We start from the raw sequence: 20,791 nt of genomic DNA, 5'->3' as shown, positions 1-20,791 counted from the left end.
AGGCTGGGGGAGGGGGGGATGTGTGAGGAGGGAGGAGGTGTAAAGTGAGCACCCCCAGATAACAATGAGAGGAAGGACCTGGGGCCATTTGGGGTTGTGGTCACACTTCAGACGACACCAGGAAAAAGGGACAACTCAGTCTCTCGTGGGTCAGGCTTTTGTCAGGAGGTGTGACCAGCAGGAAGGACGGGTGCAGGTGCTTGCAGGGCTGCTTACTGGGCTGAGAAAGACGCAGCCAGGACAGGCCGTGGTGCCTGAATGCCATCGCTGAGCCGCGGACACGCAGATACGCAGAGGCACGCTGACCGGGTGACCACCCGCCACCTCTCCTTATCCCATGGAAGGCCAGGCTCAGTGAAGCACGTCTGTCCAAGTCATCATCAGTGTCATGGGATGCCCTGTGGGAGGGAGGCGGGGGACATTTGAAAATGCAAATTTGTCCCGAGACTCCAAGAAAATGGGTCTCAGGAGGCCATCGCGGGGACTCACCCCTGCTGGCATGAGACACCATCTTTCGTGGATGGCACACAGAATCCATGCATCAAACATGACTCCCCTCGTGAGCCCACCACGAGTCCATGAAAGGCATTAGCAAGACTGACCTGCCAGCCCTGTAGGAGGGGCCAGCTGAGTGTCCCGCCCAGGGTGACACCCACGAGCCACCGCACAGGCTTCTCTTGACTTTCCCGAGAAGACAGGATGCACCAGAAGCGTCCCGAGCCCCGCTTGTCAGGCAGCCAGTGCCCAGGCCCAGACGCTGACGGGCAGGCTGGCACGACCGACACCCTGCATGGCTGCAAGGAGCCGGAACGACCACCGTTTCTGTGCTGCTCGTAACAATGTGCTTAATGGAAATTTCAAGGTTCATTACGGAATGTGGATTAATTAAACTGAGAGGAAAGATAATGAAAAATATTCCCACTGGACACATAGCAGAGCAGCCCTGCTGTGCAGGAGGAGCGGGACGCAAATGTGTGGGCCTGCCAGGACCCTCACGTCCCCATGCGAGGTGAGCAGAGTCATCCTGCTCTATCCTCTGGGCACAGATGGGTGGCGCAGCGTCCCCTGGGCCCAGGCCAGCGTGGGGGATAGGCTGGGCCTCCCTCCAGGCCTTGCCCCCTCCCCTAGGCTTAGCGGCCCAGGGGTCACCGGTTAATGTCCTCTGGGGACCATGGAGCGGGCCCCACAGGTACTGATCTCTCTGTGCTTTCCTTACCAAAGTGGGGGGGGGAGTGAGGGGGAGGAGGAAGGAGGGAGGGGGGAGGGCAGTCCGTGCTACTGTACCCATTTTACAGGAAGCAGGGTGGATAAACTACTGCCACAAAACCCCGTAAGTCCCACAAACAAATGCTAAGTGAAAAGCACCGAGTTCAGAGAGTTTGTAATGGACCGTGTCATTTGCACAAAGTTAGCAAACGTGTTAAAAGGAGGGGTGGAAATGGGGAAAGGGCATGAAGACTTCTGGGCCTGGGAACAATCAATTTCGTGATGTCCTCGGTGGCTGCACAGAGATGTTGGCTGTGCGATCACACACGATCCAAACACCACGATTCGAGCACTTTCCCTTTATAGGTTGGTGCAAAAGTAATTGTGGTTTTTGCAATTATTTTTAATGTTTTAAACCACAGTTACTTTTGCACCAACCTAATACTTCGATTAGAAGTATCTAGGTTAAAAATTACTAAGGACTGTGTCCATTAAGTTGTCCTGCAAATTGCATATTCTTTTATCCACATCACTGCTTATCCTTCCCGATTTATCCAAAACAAAAAAGTTCAATGTATCATGAAATAAACGTATTTCTATTTCAAATGGGTACAGATCTTTTTAAAAATGGATTCGGGCTCCGAGTTGGTGGCTTGGCAGCAGTTCTAGAGCTGAGGCCAGCATGGGTGTCACATCCAGGTCTCAAACGGCACGTTCGAGTCCCTTGCACCAGAGAGAAGCCCTGTTTTCCTAAAGTTGCGCCAAGGGCACAGGTAGCTGTGGTCAGGTCCTCAGTACCTCATTCCTATGGCTCATGGGTGCCTCCGACCAGCAATAGAAATGACAAACTCCTGACCCCAGAGCCAGCTGTAAGGTCAGGACTGCACCTCACGTGTGACTCCAGCCTATTGGCTGACCGAGCTGGCTGTCCGGGCACCCAATTATCTCCGGATTTTCCCTCATCCTCCCAAAACGGCGGCACTTGCGGGACGTATAAAGGAAGTTAAATTCTTTTCTTTGCAGCAATTATTCACACTAGCCAAACCACATTCACCAGAGATCAGCTTCCTATCCAATATATCTGTCCCACAGCTCAGCCCGCTTTACGAAACTGGACAGGACAGCCTCCTTCTGGGGCAGATAATCACTTTATGTGGATTTCACACAACTCAAGCGGTTCTTCCCTTTTGTGCTTGCACTGGACATACTGAAGTCTTTAAGAAGATGGAAAGTCAGGCTTCAGCTCCCAGGACTTTGCAACCAGAAGCACGGCTGCCTGATCTTTCCAGCAGGACCCTTAGGGAGAAAAGAGGAGAGGGGGACCGGAAACCACACATGGGGCCACCACTCAGGCCCCAAGGACCCAGAGCCCCGAGAGCCTCGCCTTCGGTCACCAAGAGGGCTAAAGACGGGACAGGGACGTGGATGTGGCCTCAGGAATTCGCACGAGGTGAACACCCACAGCTAGTAAGCAAGAGGCTGGTGGAGACTGTGAGACACCAGAGAGGGAGGGTAATAAAGCACCGTGGGAAGCAGAGGGGCCCACAGTGTGTGGCCTGGCCCGGGTCACAGTCTTTCTTTATGCGGCCCAGCCCCATCCATTTGTGGAAGGGCAGCAGAGACAACCGGTACCCAGTGGTCTCTCGTGGGCCAGTCACACCCGCTCGGAGAATTCTAGGGAAGAAGGAGCCCATCCCTTTCTTCACATTTTCGTGGTACATTAGTACTTAGACCGTCCTCAGTGACAGTCACTTGGGAGTGAGTGACATCTCCAGTCTGTGCACCTAGTCCTGGGGTTCATTCACTAAATCACAGCCCGAACTCTAGAATCTTAGGACAAGCAGAAACCGCAAAAGTCTACCACCAATGGACCCGGCGTTGGAGAAGCTATAAAGGAAGTGGCTCCAGATAAAGGAAAACTGTTGCAAAAGTTGGGGGCAAAAGACAGGGGCAGGGAAAGACTGAACTATGGATAAGTCCCAGTAAACACTGACACAAAAGCTATAATCATAATACATCCTAACACGGTCAAAGAAATAAACTTTAACCTCAACAATGCTTTTGACAATATGATTAAATTGAAAATGCCCTGAGTTCCTTGGGATGCTCGGAAGCAGAGTAAATGACTTTAGGTCTTGAATTCAGTTTGTATGTTAAAATTCCAAGAGTAACTACCAGAGGGATAAAATAGATCGTAGTTTTGTAAAAGTTCAAAAACCTAGAGGAGGGAACACAATTTTAAATATATAATCAATTCAAAAGAAGGCAGGGAGAGACATGAGAAATGCAGAACAAGGAGAAATTAGAAAATAAGATGGTAAAAAATTCAAAATGTATCAGCAATCACAATAAAAATAAATGGACAAAATTCAACAGTTAAAAAATCGTCAGATTAGATTTTTAAATTCAAATCCAGTTATATGCTGTTTAAAAATATATAAAACATGTAAATAAAAAGTTATAAAAGAATTATATTAGATAAATATCAATCACTATATTTTGATATATATCAAAAAATCAAATTTATATGGAAAAATAAATTTGAAGGGGAAAATATTATGAGAATAGCAGGAGTCACCAGTGAATAATGGTAACAGTTCAGTTCCCCAGGAAGACGTAAAAATTCTACACAAAATGGACTTAATTTCACTTTAAAATATGTCAGCCTGAGACCTATGGTGTGCCAATAAAAATGATAAATCTACCATCCCAGTAAAAGATTTTAACACCTCTCATTAACTGAAAAGTCAAATACATAATAAAAATGTGGACATTTGAATAATACAATAAGCACAGATCACTTTGCAAAGTCAGGGTCCCCTCCTCTGTGTGGTCCTCAAAACCAAGAGCACAGACGGCTTCATCCATGCAGCTTGTCGAATGGTGGCTCCTCCATCAGGGGGCCCCCATCCAACCAGGGAAGGCTGCTCCCAGATCTGAAGGTCAAGGAGGAGCTGACCCTGCAAAGATCTGGGGCGGGGTTTCCAAACAGAGGAAACAGCTACTGCAAAAGCAAGACCCTGTCTGGGTGTGTGGGGAACCAGAAAAAGGCAAAGAGAGGGATGCAGAGGTGGGAGTGGGCTGTGGAAAAAATCTCTCTGGTTGTGTGGAGAGCAGAGAACGTGGTGGAAGCAGGGAGACCAGCCTGCCTGAGGGGAGGTGGGAGCTCAGAGCTGGAGCGGGGAGGAGAGGAGAGAAGGTAAACTGAGTAAGGGGCTCCCTGGAAGGCTGGGGTGAAGAGGGAGGGCTCAGGAAGATGAGTGCGGTGAGAGTGACAAGAGCTGGGAGACACCTAAAAGGACATGTTTGTGTGAGGCTTGGGTGTTAGTGGGTGTGTGTGTGACCCGATGAAGGTGACAAGGCTTGAGGTGGCCTGTGTGAGATGGGGTGGGGTGGTGTGGGAGGGAAAAGAAGGGGCTTCACCCCCTCGGGCTGCTGTGTGCAGCAAGGAGTCTGTGTGTGTGTGTGTGTGTGTGTGTGTGTGTGTGTGTGTGTGTGTGTCTGTGAGCGCGTGTGCGCCTGTGCTGCCCACCCCCCCACCCGCCCCCAGAGGAGTAGAGAGATCTTATCTGGCCCCTAGATGCTTCAGGAGTTTCAGAGTTTCTCAGCAAGGCAGATCTTTCCCGTCCCCCAACCCAGGCCTTGCCCTCTCCAGCCTCTGCAGGAAGTGGGCTGGCCCTGGGGTTTACTCGTTGCTGTCCCCATCAGTCTGCTACCTGGGCCACCAGAGCAGGAGCAGGGCCCTGGGGAGATGGCTGTGGTCCCAGCAGCGGAGAGAACTGGAGAGAACCTGCCGCAGCCCTATGTCCCAGCCAGGTGATACCCACCTTGCCCTCAGCCTGCCCCTGCTGAGTCCTGGGTACCAGTAGCTGCCTCATGGCCCCTGCCACCAGCCCCTAGGGGAGGGTGGGTTGGTAGTAAAGGTCACGGGATGACTTTCAGCTCTGAGTGAGAACCCCCAAGCAGTTTCTGCTTAAACTTCCATCTCCCAGCCCTCCCCTCCAGCCTGATCTTAGACTCCCCCAAGAATTGGGCAGGCCCTGCTCTTGTGACTCTTGGCTTGAGAAAAAGTGGGTCCCCAGTCTAAGTCTGCTTCTTCTTCCCAGCCCACCCGGGGGCCGGGGGAGAGGCTGGGGGCTGCTGTGGGATGAGGGGCCTCCCTCGGTCCTGTGCTGGCCCCCAACCCAGAGGGGTGGAGAAGGGGCCAGGAGGACTGGGAGAGGAAGGCCACCTGAGCCTCGGGTGGGCTGGGTACTCAGATGGCACTGAACGGGGTGGGAGAGACGCGAGCCGCCTCCCGACGGCTGCGGCATGAGGCCCCTGGGGAGGCTCCCCCGTAAAGTGCCCCACAGAAGGCGTGTGTGGCGAGGGAGGAGACCTGGATGCGAAGTGGGGGTGGAGGCTGGGAGGTCTCTGGGTTCAAGTCCAGATGTGCCCCTTACTTGGCTGTGTGACTGGGGGGCGGGGATGGGACTCCCTCTCTGGGGCTGCCTGGTGGGCACCCCCTCTCTCCTCTCCTGGGGGCCGAGTCCTCCCTTCCTTAACTGTGTTTAGAGCACCGTGGGAACGGGGCTGCTGGGGGTCCCCTCCCTTCCCACACATCAGGGACCCCACACCTGCTGGGAAGATGCCCCACAGTGAAACAGCAAGAGGGAGCCCTGTGTGTGTGTGTTTGTGCTCGTGTGCGTGTGTATGTGCGTGCTGGGGTGTGGGGGGGTCGAGGGTTAGAGGACGAGGGGAGATGGGGTCCGTCAAGTTCAGAGGGCAGGTGAGACACATTTCTGGCTCTGAACTCCTGCTTCCGATCCGCCCCCAGCCCCCACAAAGGCCCATATTCCGCAGCAGCCGCCCCGTGGGGCCTCAGACTGCATCTGACTGGGCTCAAACCCCAGCTCCACCCGCCTCTAGCCTGGGCAAGAGGCTACGTGATGTGTGGCTCGGGCTCCTCATCTGAGAAAAGGAGTCATGATGGTACCTACTCAGAGGGTGGCTGAGTCCTAACAGTACCAGGCACAGAGTAGAAGCTGAGTGCTAGTCACCACCACCACCATCATCATCATTGTCATCGTCATCATCAATACCGTCATTATTGTCACCATCTTCTACCTTGAAATCAGATGACCTGGTTTCAGTCCAGCCCCTTGCGTGGCTACGCGTGTCTATCTATCAAAAAGAGGACAATGACCCCCACCTCCCAGGGTTGTGGTGGGGACCTAATGAGTCAGTCAGTGAGAACAGCTCTGCAGTCATGAAGGGCACCTGGGGATGTGTGAGCACCCAGGACAGAAGTGCTGGGAACTCAGAGGTCTGACTTGCCCTCCCTGAAGCTGGGGTTCTTCCTAGCTCTGTGACCTTGAGCAGGTTTTGTGCACTCCCTGAGACTCAGTTTCCTCCTGTGCATGAGGGTGCAGCCTCAGAGACTGCCAGGGCCCCCTCAGCTTGCACCCTTCTGGCACACGCCATACTCTCCTGCTCTGTCCTGCTGTCTGTCCGTCCTCATTCTCTCCTGCGTACTTTGGTCTCTTGGTGTACGTTGCTGCACCTTTTCTCCCACCAGGCTCCCCGCTGCAGGGGCTGTGCTTTGTCTCTGACCTGCCTGCAATCTTGCATGCCTTTGCCACCCCCTCCTCTCACCCTGGGATTTTGTGCCAGGTCCTGTCCTGGGCATGGGGCTGCCTGTTGACTGGGGCCTGGCCCTGGGTGACACCCTCCAGAGGATGGACCGTGCCTATGCCCCAGGTCTGTGATGGAGTGACTAAGGGGAACAGGGGTGTTTGCTGGGAGCCTTTTGGCTGGACTCTGCCCCTTTGGGGTCCCAACCCTGTGTTATTTGGGGGGTCCGAGAAAGAGGCAACCAGCTCCATCCTGGGGAGCTCACCCTCCTGTGGGGCTGGCGGGCCGGCCAGGAGGAGCCCGCGGGTGCTTGTCTGGGCTCCTTCCCACACCCAGGCCAGATGTATCTCTAGTACATGCTCTTCTTTCTGCACTGAACGAGCTTGAAACAGAGCCTGACATACAGCACGTGTGGGTTTGGGGTGGTTGAGGGGGCAGTGGGGTGAGAAGAGGCTGGGGTTCGGCGCTAATCCCAGCTCTGTGCTGGCCCCCTCAGGTGGGTGTAAGTGCATCTTTCCCCTTCCTGAGCCTGTTTTGCCAATTTTGAACCAGGGAATGGGCTTACTCAGAGAGCCCTTTCAGCAATCACCACCTGTGGGTCTCTGAAGGCAGGGAGTGAGCATGTGTGGGGCAGTGGGACCAGCAGGAGCAAGGGCCCTGAGGCTGGACGGTGCTGCGTGGTGGAGCGCGGACCTGCGCACCCTGCAAGGGGCAGGGCCAGCCTGCCGCCGGGGTGGTGAGGGGCGTGATGGGTGTTCATCTGTGCCCTCTCCCCTTCTTCCTTCCTCCAGGGCTCCTTTCCCCAGCCCCTACCTGTGGATGTGATGGCAGCTCCTGCTCTGTCCTGGTGTCTGTCCCTCCTCATCTTCCTCCTGTCCCTGGACATCCCTCAGGTGCCCACAGCAGTGAATGGTGAGGACCCTGGCATCTGCACAATGTGCTTTCCCTCAGGCAGGAGGCCAAGGCCTTTCTACAGCCCTCCTGGGACCCCTGCTTCTTGGCAGGAGGTACATCATCTGGGGCAAGAGGCGGGAAGGAGGAAGGCCGGGGCAATGGGGCGGGAGATCAGGTGTCCACCTCCCCACTTCGCCCTCCATCCTGCCCCCACTGTATCCACATGCCTCCCCAAGCCACGGGAAGATGCTGGCTTCTCATCACCACCCTGCGTTAGCCTGCCTGTGGGGGCCTTGCAGGCTATAGGGCTCAGTTTTGTTCTTTGAAATGGGCCCACTAACCCCTTCGCTGCCCACCAGGATTGCCTACCTCCTCATCTGGTAGGCGCAGGGCACTGGGAACAGGGGTGCTGGGCAAGCCCCTGGGCCCCTGCAGCCACTTATGCCTCGTCTTGCCAGCAGAGACTTCCAAGCTCACATGCTTTTATGACTTGAAAGCCAACATCTCCTGTGTGTGGAGCCAGGATGGGGGCCTGCAGAACACACCCTGCCAGATCTGTGCCCAGTCGTATCAACGGTGAGTGTGGGGTTGACCGGCAAAACTGCCCAATCTCAGGACGGTGGCATCTTACAATCACTGACATTTAGATTCTTGAAATCCTAACTCTCAGAATCTTGGACTAACAGGATGCACACACTCTTCGCATCACAGAAGTCTGGAAAATTTGGGAGTCAGCTATTTAGGCTGTTGGAAATTGGGTGGCAGTGCGTGTGGGGGTCTAGGCTACAGATGAGCTGGACACGGCAGACTGGGGACATGGGGCTTCAAGCCTGTTGTGCTGAGGCTGGACGTGACTTTAGAGGCAAGAGGGGTGCGGAAGAAAGGGGCCACCCCAAGCTTTGTGAGGAACTTGGGATTTTGAGAGACCCCTAGGGCAGCTGTGGGAACAGGGCACTGGGAAGTGGTTGGGGCGCTTGGGGGGTGGTAGGTGGGAGTTGATGTGAAGGGATCGCTGCAGGGAGCAGCGAAGGTGGCTTTGGGTTTGGCCCTGATCCTGTGGGTGGTGATTCCACAGGGGCTCCCAAGGCCCAGTCAAGCCTCACGGGAAGACTGCAGGGCTTTAGGTGTGGAAGCTGGGTGTCCTGAACTGGTTTGTTTCTAGAAGATCACTCTGGCTGCTGTGGGCCAGGCTGGGGTGGGGAGGGCAGAAAAAGATGCTTGTGAGGGGAGGTGGAGCAGGTGGGGGAATTGGCACCCCTGTGAAGTTGGCATGGTCGACCTGTGCAGACTGGCCTTGCTGCATGGCGGACCATCCCAAGGGCCAATTCTGGGGTCTCTCCTTTTCTTCTAAGGAAGTTATTTTGCTTTGAAAGTTCCAAGAATGTATCCTGTGAGCTGAGCTCAGAGGGGCTGGCACCCTGGGCCTGCAACCTGCTCTTTGGACCCCCAAATGTGAGTATCTGTAGCTGAGGAGGCCCAGGGGGCGGGTGGGTGTCAAGGGGTATCCTCCCAGGATTGGAGGTGGGGCCCCATAAGCCCAATGGCCAGCAAGCTGTGGTCGTGTGGGCTGCCAGGGGCTGGGAGGCGGGAGGAAGGAGGGCAGCGTCCAAAGGCCAGGAATCAGACCTGACCTGGGGCGACAGATCCATGGGGCGTGAGGCTCACCTTTTGTCCCTGCATCCTCTGTCCCCCACCCCATGCTGGGGGTCCCGTGACACTGCTGCACTCCTTGTCAGCGGGGAGAGCTCCCCTCTGATAATAATAACCACGCGTCTGACTCTTCCCGAGGTCTTAGCAAGTGCAGGGTGGTGGGGCTCAGGAGTGGATTCCAGAGCTTGACAGTCTGGGTGAGGGTTTCCGGGCAGGATTCCCGCCCGTTCTCGGGAAGTTTTTTCGCTTTTTCATTCCCAAATCCCGAGAAAAGTTGGTTGGGAAATCGGGAAAATTGGTTCCTTGAACCCAGGTGGTTGGTAGTATTGGCTGTCACTTTGTGGAAACGAGTCATCATGGAGAACAGAAAACAGTTTATATCTCGGGATTCGGACACAGGAAAGTGAAGAAATTCCTGAGAATGGGTGGGAATTCCCGCCTGGAAACCCTGGTCTGGGTTCTAGCCCTGGCTTCACTGTACTCCAGCTGGGTGACGACAGATGGCTTCTGTGTCTCAATCTCCCCTCCATTCAAGTGGGAATGATAATGGCGCCTCCCCGTTGGGTGGATCTGAGCGTGAAAGCACTTGGAACGCCACCCAGAATAAAGCATGCACCTGACATGATGGTCAGTGGATGGTCACAGGGGTGACTCTGGGTGATCCCCAGCATTGTCTCCTTAACTGATGAGGAAACTGAGGCTCAGAGAGGCGTGGTCCCTGCCCAAGGTCACACAGCCAGGGAGTAGCAGAGCTGGGATTGAACCCAGGTCTGTGAAACCCCCAGCCCGGCCCTTTCACCATGGCCCCAGGCTGCCTCTCAAAGGGCATGTGGCCATGTCCCCGTGGCTGTGCATCAGATGATTGTCCATCAAACCTCCTTGGCTGTGGTGGGCACCAGGGATGCCCAGACCATATTTTCCACCCATCATCAGATCATATGCATTCTCAGGGGGCAGGAGGGAGTAGAGATAGGCTTACGTGTAGCTGTAAAAGGCACAGACTGCATTCCTTTCTCTGTGAGCTGTGCAGGTGGTCTCGCTGCAGATCCTGGTCCCACCTAGCTGTGTGACTTTCCTAACTGTGTGACCTTAGGCAAGTCTCTAAGCCTCTCTGTGCTGCAGCAGGATGAGAATAGTAACGCCTGTCTGATAGGGTGCTGAGAGAATTAAATGAGATAATATATGTAAAGTGCTTAGAAGAGTGCCTGCCAGACTAAGTGCTCAACAGAATGTACTATTGGCATCTTTACAACAACAATAACAGTAATAGTAATAATGATAATACTATTATTATCTAGGAAAATCTGGCCCCCATGGAAGCTGGAATAAGGCTGGGGCAGGGTCCTTGGGGTACAGAGGGAGGAATTGTTTTCAGCTCTGGGAACTGCTGTGTTTCCCCAAAAATAAGACCGGATCTTATATTACGTTTTGCTCAAAAAGACGCATTAGGGCTTATGTTCAGGGGATGTCATCCTGAAAAATCATGCTAGGCCTTGTTTTCCAGTTAGGTCTTCTTTTCGGGGAAACACGGTGATAACCAGGTTCAAGGCTTGCTCATAGTGGGCCCTGCGGCAGGTCAGAAGGGCTGCGCCCTGGGAGCTGGGCCTGAAAACAGCACCCTAGGCTCGAGCTCAGATCCTCACTGGGCCTGCACTAGACCTTCCTTCTGCAGGCCTGCAGGGCTGCCCTCTGCACAGGCAGAAGGCCACCATCGGTTGCTCACTCGGCAGCCCTCGGTCAGCCGTGATGGGCCAGGGCTGCAGTCGCTGTGGGATTGTGGGCGCAGAGCATGGGTTTGAATCTGAGTTCCCCTGATGACCAGATGAGTGATCTTGGGCAAGTCCCTTAACCAACCTGAGCCTCAGGTTTCTTACGTGCAGTGTGGGGGTGAACTGCCGTGAGAGTCAGCCAGAGAACGGTTAACGCTGCTGAGCAGTGCCTGCCTAGATGCTCAATACCCGGACATTTCCTTCCAGAAAAGTCAGGGTGTGGGGAGAAATGAGATAGGGGGGGCTTTCACACTCAAAGCTATTACACAGGTACAGTTCTAGCCCTGCACCTTTTGGGGGCTCATCCCATTTGCATACCTCTCATAAAAGGGAACTCCCGTCCTCCCAAGACAGCTCACTTCACTTTAGATAAGGGGTTGACAACCTGTGGCCCATGGGCCAAATGCAACCTGCTGTCTGTTTTGTCAATAAATTTTTATTGGCCCATAGCCACTCTCTCTCTTACATGCCATCTACTGCCGAGTTGAGCAGTTGTAACAGAGACCATGTGACCTGCGAAGCCAAAGAGATTTACTACTTGACCCTTTACAGAATAAGTTTGCAGACCCCTACCTTAGACAATGTGGGTACGTGGTGGGGCTCCTCCTGTGTTGCAGTCTGGGTCTCCTTCCTGTCCCTGCCCTGTCCTCATCTCGATGGCTTTCCCCCCGCCAGCTGCTGCTGGCAACATCGCTATCCCCTTCACTTGCAGTCTCAGAAACTGACCGCAGCGGACATTGTCAACATAAGTGTGACATGCCTCGAAGGAAAGAAGTGGAAGATGGTAATGACCCAGGACTTCAAACCCTTTAATAACCATGAGTGAGGATCCCTGGTAGGGCTGGGGTGGGGGGAGGCACCTCCTTCCCTATCTTTTTTCTGGGCTCACACTGTTCTAGTCTCTCGCCATTAGCTTCCACACCCACATCTGACCAGTTCACTGCCCGCTGCACTCAGGGTGTAGTCCTTGCTCCTTACCCTGGCATGCAAGGCTGCTCGAGATCCCACCTGGCTTTCCTCTCCAGCATCCTCCTCTTGTGGCCTGTATTTCCGCCACACAAAGACCAGTTCTCCAAACTCGACTTGCCCATCCATGCCCCTGAGCCCTTGCAACGTGCTAGTCACACTGCCTGGAAGGCTCTTTTTACATGGAAAATTCCCATTCACTCTTCAAGGCTCAGTGAAATCACCTCCTCCAGGAGGCTTTCCTAGATTCTCCCAGCCCTTTGTACCTCTTCTTTAAGGGTGTTTATGACCTAGGTCATCACTGCCTGATTATAGGTGTATCTCCCTCACTGAGCTGTGAGCTCCCTGAGAGCAGAGTTTCTGTTATCCCTATGTCTCCATTCTGAGTACTCAGTACCAGGTCTGATCTGGGCGGTGCTCTGGGAAGGTTTGTTGTATGACTGAGTGCCTGACCCCAGCCCTTCCCACCTCCCCCAGAACTTGGGGTCCATCTCTAGGAAAGAGGTGCAACAGAGGGTGAGACCCAGGTAGGGTGCTAAATGCAGTCCTGCCTTAACCAGGTATGATCTGACTGGCAGGTCATTTAACATGTCAGCCTCGGTTTCCTCATCTGTAAAATGGGGGATAATCAGTTACCTGCTGTACACGGTTGCGGCAAGGAGTCTATGAGCCAAGACTCAGAAACTGCTTAGCACATGCTCAATAAACACTCACTTATTGTTATTCACGGAGTTCTACAGAGTCTCAGAATTATAAACACTTAGATGACTTAACTTCAGAATCGTAAAATCTTATGTATAAGATTAATGAGATTAAATTAAATGAAAGAGATGATCCGTGTCAAGCTCTTAGGTCATTTCTGAATGCAGAGAAAGGCTGCCCTGATTCATTCATTCAACATATTTAATTAAGCGCTTAGTACATGGCAGGCAATGTTCCAGGCACCAAGCGCTTATCACTACCTGACATATTAAATACCCACTCAGGAGAGAACAAAAAGTCCCTGCCCTCAGCGAGCTCACAGTCTGGTGGGGGAAACAGTGAATAAAGAACCAAGAGTATGTATTGAATATGTCAGGTCGTGAGAAGCGCTAGGAAGAAAAATCAGTCAGGTGAGGCAGGTCGAGAGTGGCCGGGGGCTGGGGACGGCTTCTCTCAATCGGTGATATTAGAGCAGTGACGTGTGGGTCTCTGGGGGAAGGGCACACCAGGAGGGAGGAGCAGCAGGTGCAAAGGTGGAGGCTGGAGCATGTCTCAGCTTGACCATCTCAGCATCACGAGCCAGCGTCCCCAAAGCTTGCTCTCCCGTCTTCTCTCCCGCCTCCAGTTTGCCTGATGGCCCCTGACTCCCTCCAAGTCGCCCACATAGGGGCCGACAGATGCAACATAACCTGGAACGTCTCCCCGTCCTCCCACTACTTTGAAAGATCCCTGGAGTTTGAGGCCCGGCCCAGGTCTTCAGGCCGCACCTGGGAGGTGGGTACATGGCCCAGTCTGACCTGTGCTGATTCCTCCTTCCTGTCCTGGTCACCGTGTCCATCTTTCATCCCCACAACGCCTTGGCTGCTGCAACAAGTCATCACAAACTTAAAACAACAGAAATTTATCATCTCAAAGGTTCAGCAGCCAGAAGTCGGAAATCCTGGAAACCCACATACCCTTGAGTGTTCTAGAGAAAAATCTATAGCCACATTCTCTGATCTCTGCCTTCATGGCCCACGTGTGCCCCTGGCTGCCTCCTCGTCCTCCTGTCACCCCTCTTCTGCTAGTCTCCTCTGCCTTTCTCTTATAAGGTCACTTGTCATTGGATTGAGGGCCCAACTGGACAATCCAAGATGTTCTTATCTCAGGATCTTTAACTTAAGTGCATCTGCAAGGACCCTTCCTCCAGATGAGATAACGTTACATGTTCTGGGGGGTTGATCTGTGCGACCTTGGACAGAATCCCATTCCCTCCCACACTCCAGCCTGTGTGTTCATTGTCAAGCTGTCCAGGAGAGGCTGGAGTCAGTGGGCCATGAGGCCTGGGCTCACCTCTCACTGAAGGGAAGTTGCCCCTCTGAACCTTTCAGGAAGACCTCCCAAAGTGCCCCGTGGGGTCCCATTGCCAAGTCTACAGAGCAGGAAGGTGGGAATAATCTGGGGTTCCTCTGATGACCATAAACAGGACAGGCTATGGATTTGGCCTGGGCCGAAGGGCCTATGGCTCCATGCAGAGACTTGCCCACCAAGCCTCCCTGTTACTGCTCGCGACACTGAACGTAACCCCCACACGCGACGCTGCAAGCATTTGGGATAGCTCAAGTTTTTAATTACCTCAGGAAAGTTAATTACAGCTCAGGGGCTGCTTACTCTGCTGTTTCTGGGAACAGACACTGGGTGGCCGGATGGGAAGCTGGGATACCCAGGGGCCAGGTAGGCACAGCCACCACTGCTGGGCAACTGGGCACAAGTCTCTTCTCCTCACCGCAGTTGATTTTCTTCCTCTACTAACTGAAACGAGGGAGCTGCCTGAATGCTGTTCCTGCTCTTGGAGGCCACGCCCTGCTGGCTGTAACATTCCCCCCAGACCTTGCCCTGCTTTCTCCATGCACCAAATTCCTTACGATTTTGGAAAACAGCACTCCTCGCGTTAGAGGAGCAGACAATAGGCTTGAAATTGGCCGGCCTGGGTTCAGTTTCTACCCCGTGTCTTACAGCCTGTGCAGTGCTGGGCGTGTTCCATGGCCTGTGGGAGGGTCGCTGCCCACATCTGTGAAGTGGGGGCGATAGCAGCCTAGCTCATGTGCTGCTATTAGGGTGAATGAGATCATGTATAAAGCATGCAGAATTAGTGCCCACCCTTCCTCATGTCCTTCTGGTCTGAGCTGAGCTCACCCAGCCCTATGGTGCTTTGAAGGGTATATGTCTATGTTCTCTCATTAAGAGACATCAGACCGTGGCAAAGACAAACAAGGGGCCGGCACTGGAAGGACTATAGAGTGTTATTTGGGCCACAGCCCAAGTGATGACATCGTCATCACCGTCACCATAACCACCACCATCACCACCACCACCACCACCACCATCACCATCACCATCATCACCACCATCACCACCACCATCACCACCACCACCACCACCACCATCATCACCACCACCACCATCATCACCACCATCACCACCACCACCATCACCACCATCATCACCACCATCACCATCACCATCACCATCATCACCACCATCATCACTAGCATCCATTGATAATCACCTCCTGGGGCAGCTTGATCGCACTGTTCCTGATCCCTGTCAGCCCGGATCGCCTCTCCTGGAGCCTCCCCTGCCACGAGGGAGGGAAAGGAACCTCTTACTCTTCTCCACAGCCACACTCTACTCCCCTCCCAGAAGGAAGAGCTTCTCACGTTAGGGTGGGCTCCTGCTCCACTGAAATAACCCTGTCCCCACCCCCCTTCCAGCCCTCCTCCAGGGCACACCAGATGCCTAGTCCCCATCCAGCTCTGCCCTGATGAGCCTGAGGACATTCACTCGCCTGGCGGGGGCCAGTTTCCCCATCTGTGACATGAGCTGATGGGACCACATCAGAGACTCCCGTACTGTCTCCAGGGGAGGGAGGAGGGGAACTGGGAGCAGGTGGGGCCCAGGAGCCCCTACCCAGGTGCAGCCAGCCCACCTCCTGCCTGATTTGCTTTATATATCAACACACGTACACATACACACATACACACACCCAAGAGCATGGGAGGTTCTTGTGTTAAGGAAAAGAAAACTCGGTTGGTAACGGGCTTTGGCCCAGCTGCTCCCCAGCGCCCCTCATCCCTGCGCTTTTGTCCTGTGAGGCCATCTTCCAGTCAGCAAGTCACAGCCCCACAAGAAACAAAGAGAGGCAAAGTGGTTTGGAAATGTCGATAAGAAATGCATAATTCAGGGAGCGTGCCTCCCCGAGAGACTGCTGATGGGAGAGCAGTGATGAGAACGGGAGTTGGGTTTTCACGATGCGGGAGGAGATGTGAACTCGACCTGCAGCCTCTGCACACTTGGCAGAGGTCCAGGGACACAGCCATGCTCAGTCACCCAGTCAGCGACTGGGCTGGTGGGGAGGATACGTGGAAAGCCAGCGTCCTGCAAGGGAGCCAGGCCGCTCCTGCCTTCTAACTGTGCAGGCACCCAGCTGTTGCCTAGCAACCAAAGATGTTTCCTGCCAAAGATGGAGAGATGGGATCGGAGGGCGGCATTTGCTTTTTCTGGGCAACCAACCAGCTTAAAAGTCATTGGCATTACCTGGCTACAAAGTCAGCCCTGGTCCTGGCTCCTGACATCTCCACCTGCCCAGTGCCAGAATCCAGGGAATTCTGGGTCTCCTGGGTGGGATGGCACAGTGTGCAGGGAACAGAGCGGGGACGCAGGGCAGTCTCCAGCCAGTGCTAAGAGCTTGGGGAACTTACTTAACCCCCTCTGTAAATGAGCAGGTTGATACTGCTTGCCTCCCTCTCACCTGCCAGGTGGCTGTCAAGTATGAAATGGAGGCGATTCTGAGCCACAGGTCATTGTGGGAGGGAAGACCTTTGCTCTCCACCTCTGACTGTGCCTTCACAAGTGTCACCTCGTGCGGCTCCCAGTGCCTGTCCGGCAGGACAAATGAGGACCAGGATCTTTATAAATGGGTCAAATGCTATGTTTCCTCTGCAACTTGTTTTATTCCATTAACAGCACATTTTGTAGGTAACTCCAAGTCACTGTGTGTGTGTAGCTTTATTTTTGCCGCTCTGGGTAGTTCATGTGTAGACATGCCCCCCTTTGTTTTTATTTTGTCATTCAAATACATGCTTGAGTGTGTTCCTGTCCTACCGATAAAGCACATTTCAAATCGGCGTGCACGGCCTGTCTGCAACCTGGACAATTTTCTTCTATTATATCTTTGACTTTTGTTTCTCTTCTCAAAATCCAAAGAGCTGACATTGGCTGATACTTTTCATCTGTCAGGAACTGCTCTCAGACCAGACACAACGAGGTGGACAGTTGCCCAGGTGGAGTTTGCAAGAAATCAAATAGGAATGTGGAACACGGTCAGTGGGGTGGGATGGAGGGGAAATAAACCGTGCAAGCACGCAGATGTCACCATTACATGCCGCTGAGCTCCGCAATGAGCTGTTCTTAGGAGGACACTTTGTAAACACTTAACACTCTATTTAAAACTGTGATATGTCTCCATTTAGAAGATGGTGGGTGATCATCTTCTACAACAGGAGTCACTGATAGCATTTTGACAGGATGCTCACCCACTGTCCCATTGTCCTCTTCCTGGAACCAGGATGGACTACATTTCCCAGCCTCCTTTGCACTTACATTGGGGCATATGACAGGTGCCAGCCAATAAATGTGTTCTCTATGTTATTTCAATGACTCCCCCAGGTACCCTCTGAGACTGATAATCCTACTACCCCATTTTGCAGATGAGCTGTCTGAAGTATCAAGGTTAAGCAATGTGCCTGTCCTTTCTCAGTGACCCACCCACAGGTCTGAGCCTGACCGCCAGAGGGCACAGCTGTCTTCATCCCAAGGTGTCCTTCCATCTGAAGGTCCACGAGCACCCGAGTGTCTCAGTGACCCTGTGGTGACGGCGTGTTGGTGACCCTCCAGCCTCGCTCGCAGGGTGGGCCTGCTGCCTCCCGGCCCGGTGCTCTTCCCAGAGGCAGGAGAGCCCCTGCGACCGGTTCCCAGAGCCACAGAGGGCTGGTGTTCCTACTCATTCTGGCCCCAGACATTCCTGGTAACCAACAGTCCCCACTGGGACAGGAAAGTTGTGCTGGGAACTGGGCAGAACCTGAACCCTTTGTTTCCATTTGAAGCACCTCAGAGTCGATGAAAACAAGTAGATGGGGTGTGCTGGCCCCCACATAAGAGACACAGAAAGCGTCTCTCCAGGTTTAGAATCTGCCAGTTTCACAAGTTTGAGTTGGTGACTCACGTTATTTATGGACTAACTTTGAAACCTTATGATCCCATGATAAAAAAAAATTAAACCTCCTCAGCTGTATAAAGATTTTTGGCCACTCTACAGGTCTTAGTAAACAGTCTTGCTAATTTAGGCATAAATTAATTACATGTGACTGGCAAAGGCTCAGCTAATTCTTTCTGGGCCTTAAACACGGGCTGTGAGTCACAGTAATGACGCCACCAGCTCTGGGACCACTTGGCACGTTATCTGAAGCCTTTGCACCCTAGGCCAGCCTGCTGCTCTCTCCTACACGGCCACGTCCTCCGGCTCTGGAAAGGGAGGGCAGTTTTGGAGTCAGGCAGACAGACCAAGTGGAGCCCCCTACCCTCCATGTCACCCCACCTGCTGGCTCTGTGGCCTTGGATAACCCCTGAAATCCCCTCAGCCAGAGCAGGGACAGTGACACGCACGCGCAGGGACAGTGACACGCACGCACATGCACGGTGGCAGGACACGGGAGGCAGATGCTCTCCTACATGCTTGTTTCCTCTTCTGCAGGAAGCGTGGCAGAGTCCGGACACCATCTTTCAAACAGACCCCATATCCTGCCTGCTTTGGGGATCCCTGCACAGGGGCAGGTGGGTGGCCAGGCCCTGGGGCCCCAGCTCCTACTTCAGGCCTCAGAGGATGTGGGTGACTGGGCACCTGCCCCTCATACCTACAGTCCCACAGGGCGCGCTGTCCTGGTAGCCTTGGGTGGGGACCGACAAGCAGCACGGCCTTGCATGACTGACCACCACGATGGGGCTGAGACTCTGCCACCACGTCGCCCCATGTCGTCAGAGCAAAGCAGCTGCTCTTGTGGCCCTTAGGGGCAACCATGCCGAGGGCTGGGTTGGGATAGAAGGGACCGGAAGCTCCACCCTCATGCTCGGAGAAAAGGGGATTGTGGGCAGTAAGTGTCGCGAGCAAACACGACTCGACTGTTGGACCCACGGAGACTGTCCTGGGCCCACACGCAGGGCGTCTCGCACGCACACTGGTTCTCCTGTTTGGGAGCCTCTGTCACTGTCACAGCGTCCTGTGTGGTCACCCCACTCCCCATGGTCCACAGCTCACAAGGAACTGTGTCCTCTCGTCAGAGGGCCCCTGACATCTCCGCGGACCCCCAACGCCTTGCACAGGTGCCCAGAGCAGAGGAGGATGCAGGCCCGTGGGCTCCGGCCGACAGCACGGCCTGGGGGCCATAGTGGGAGCTGCAACTCCCCCAAACCTGCAGTTTCAAGGCCCAGCGCCCAGGGGGATTAGCAGGAGGAAGGCACGCCCACGTCGCCATCAATCCCTTAAGACCACGTGCGCCTCTGTGAAGACTTCCGTACTTACTGCTGAAGCGCATATTTCAAACTTGCTAAGATTGCAGGTCTTCACAGGTCTCATCACAAGGAAAAACGTATAACTGTGCGTGGGGACGATGGTAACTAGACTTATGTGGTCACTTCACAGAACATGCAAACACCAAATTGTTTTGTGCTACACCTGAAACTATGGTCATGAACTGTGTCGATTACAGCTCAGTAATTAACACATAAATAACTAAATGATTTTTACTGTTAAAAACAGCCCACGTTAGGGGGTGTGTCGTGGGTAATGTGTTCAAATGAGTTTGCAGGTTCACACTATTTCTTGATTGACACTTGCTGGTAGATTTCCCCAGCTGGATTCACACATGATTTAGGGCAGCCCACAAGTTCAGGGTTTTAAAAAATAGACCAACATCTATCTCCCAGCGTAGGCGTGGCGCCAGCCAGGGCGCAGGGCGCTGACAGGCGGCGCTGGACACTGAGGACCAGGTGAAGCGCTCACGTGGCCACAGGAGGCCAATTTGAGGGATGAAGACCAGTCCCCCAGGGTGAGGGGGTCACGGGAGAGCTGCATGGTGGTCCTGCAGGTGGTGGAGAGAGAAGACAGAGGATGGGAGCAGGGAGATGGTGAGGACGGGACCTGGGACAGCCTCTTCAGGAGGTGGGGGGCAGCAGGACGGCCAGCGGCAGCTCGGTCCATGGGGCTTTTGGAGGAGATGATGGAATGTTCTAGAGTGGCAACAGAAAGCAGGACCCCATTCCAGCCCTGAGGTGGAGCCGGGGTACAGGGATGCCACCCCCAGGCTCCAGCCAAGGCCAAAAGTGGCCGGAGGCGCAGAGAAGCCGAGGACACACAGAGGCACGGACTTCTCTCTTCCCTGCAGAGTTCCGACGAGTGCTGGGTGCATGGCCACCCTAGCCTGATGCCACCCTAGCCGGAGGCCAAGTCCTGGCTGTCAGTGCTGGCCGGCTGGCTGGCCTCTTCAGTCCTCTGGTTTCCCATCCAGCTTCCACACTTGTCCATAGGGGATCGAGCCCTCGTGTACCTGAGTCCTGGGATTTAGGGGTTTTGTTCCACTTGTGACCCAGGACTAAGTGTTTTCTGAGCCTGAGTCTGGAGTTACACAGGGTATTGCGACCATCAACCATCGTGAGGCAGAGAGAGGGCAACAAGCAGCTCAGATGGAGGGCGACTGAGCTTTTGGTGACAAGGGCGGTGGGAACGCCTGTTCCTGGGTGGTCCCTGGTGAACAGGGACATGACATGTGCGTCTCACAGGAAGGAGGGCCAGGGTTCAAGCCACAGTCAAGAAGCCCAGCTTGCAGGGGTGGGACCCACAGAGCTGCTCCCTTCAGCAGCAGAGATGGGGTCTCAGCTCCCCACTGCTCTGGGCCTCC

At 54.1% G+C, this 20,791-nt stretch overlaps 1 protein-coding gene across 1 annotated transcript; it reads left to right on the top strand.

Moving 5' to 3' along the window:
- The first annotated feature begins 4,914 nt into the window (after positions 1-4,914).
- LOC141568592 (interleukin-2 receptor subunit beta-like) lies at positions 4,915-16,985 on the top strand. The gene is made up of 6 exons (XM_088794170.1): positions 4,915-5,022; positions 7,611-7,731; positions 8,172-8,289; positions 9,066-9,165; positions 11,845-11,916; positions 13,426-16,985. The coding sequence occupies exons 2-6, from the start codon at positions 7,644-7,646 to the stop codon at positions 13,432-13,434; spliced, it is 387 nt and encodes a 128-aa protein (XP_088650296.1). The 5' UTR covers positions 4,915-5,022; positions 7,611-7,643; the 3' UTR covers positions 13,435-16,985.
- The last annotated feature ends 3,806 nt before the right edge of the window (positions 16,986-20,791 follow it).

This window comes from Rhinolophus sinicus, chromosome 17, assembly GCF_057876585.1.
Source record: "Rhinolophus sinicus isolate RSI-liver-muscle chromosome 17, RSI-T2T, whole genome shotgun sequence".
Classification (NCBI taxonomy): Eukaryota; Metazoa; Chordata; class Mammalia; order Chiroptera; family Rhinolophidae; genus Rhinolophus; species Rhinolophus sinicus.
Note: the sequence above shows the minus strand (reverse complement) of the source record. Positions and strands in the feature narration are given on the sequence as shown.

Excerpts from the sequence above, each read along its gene's own strand:
- LOC141568592 (XM_088794170.1), top strand. The coding sequence starts at position 7,644 with ATGGCAGCTCCTGCTCTGTCCTGGTGTCTGTCCCTCCTCATCTTCCTC. Across the intron at positions 8,290-9,065 it reads TGTGCCCAGTCGTATCAACG|GAAGTTATTTTGCTTTGAAA; the intron begins GTGAGTGTGGGG and ends TTTTCTTCTAAG. Across the intron at positions 9,166-11,844 it reads TGCTCTTTGGACCCCCAAAT|TCTCAGAAACTGACCGCAGC; the intron begins GTGAGTATCTGT and ends CTTCACTTGCAG.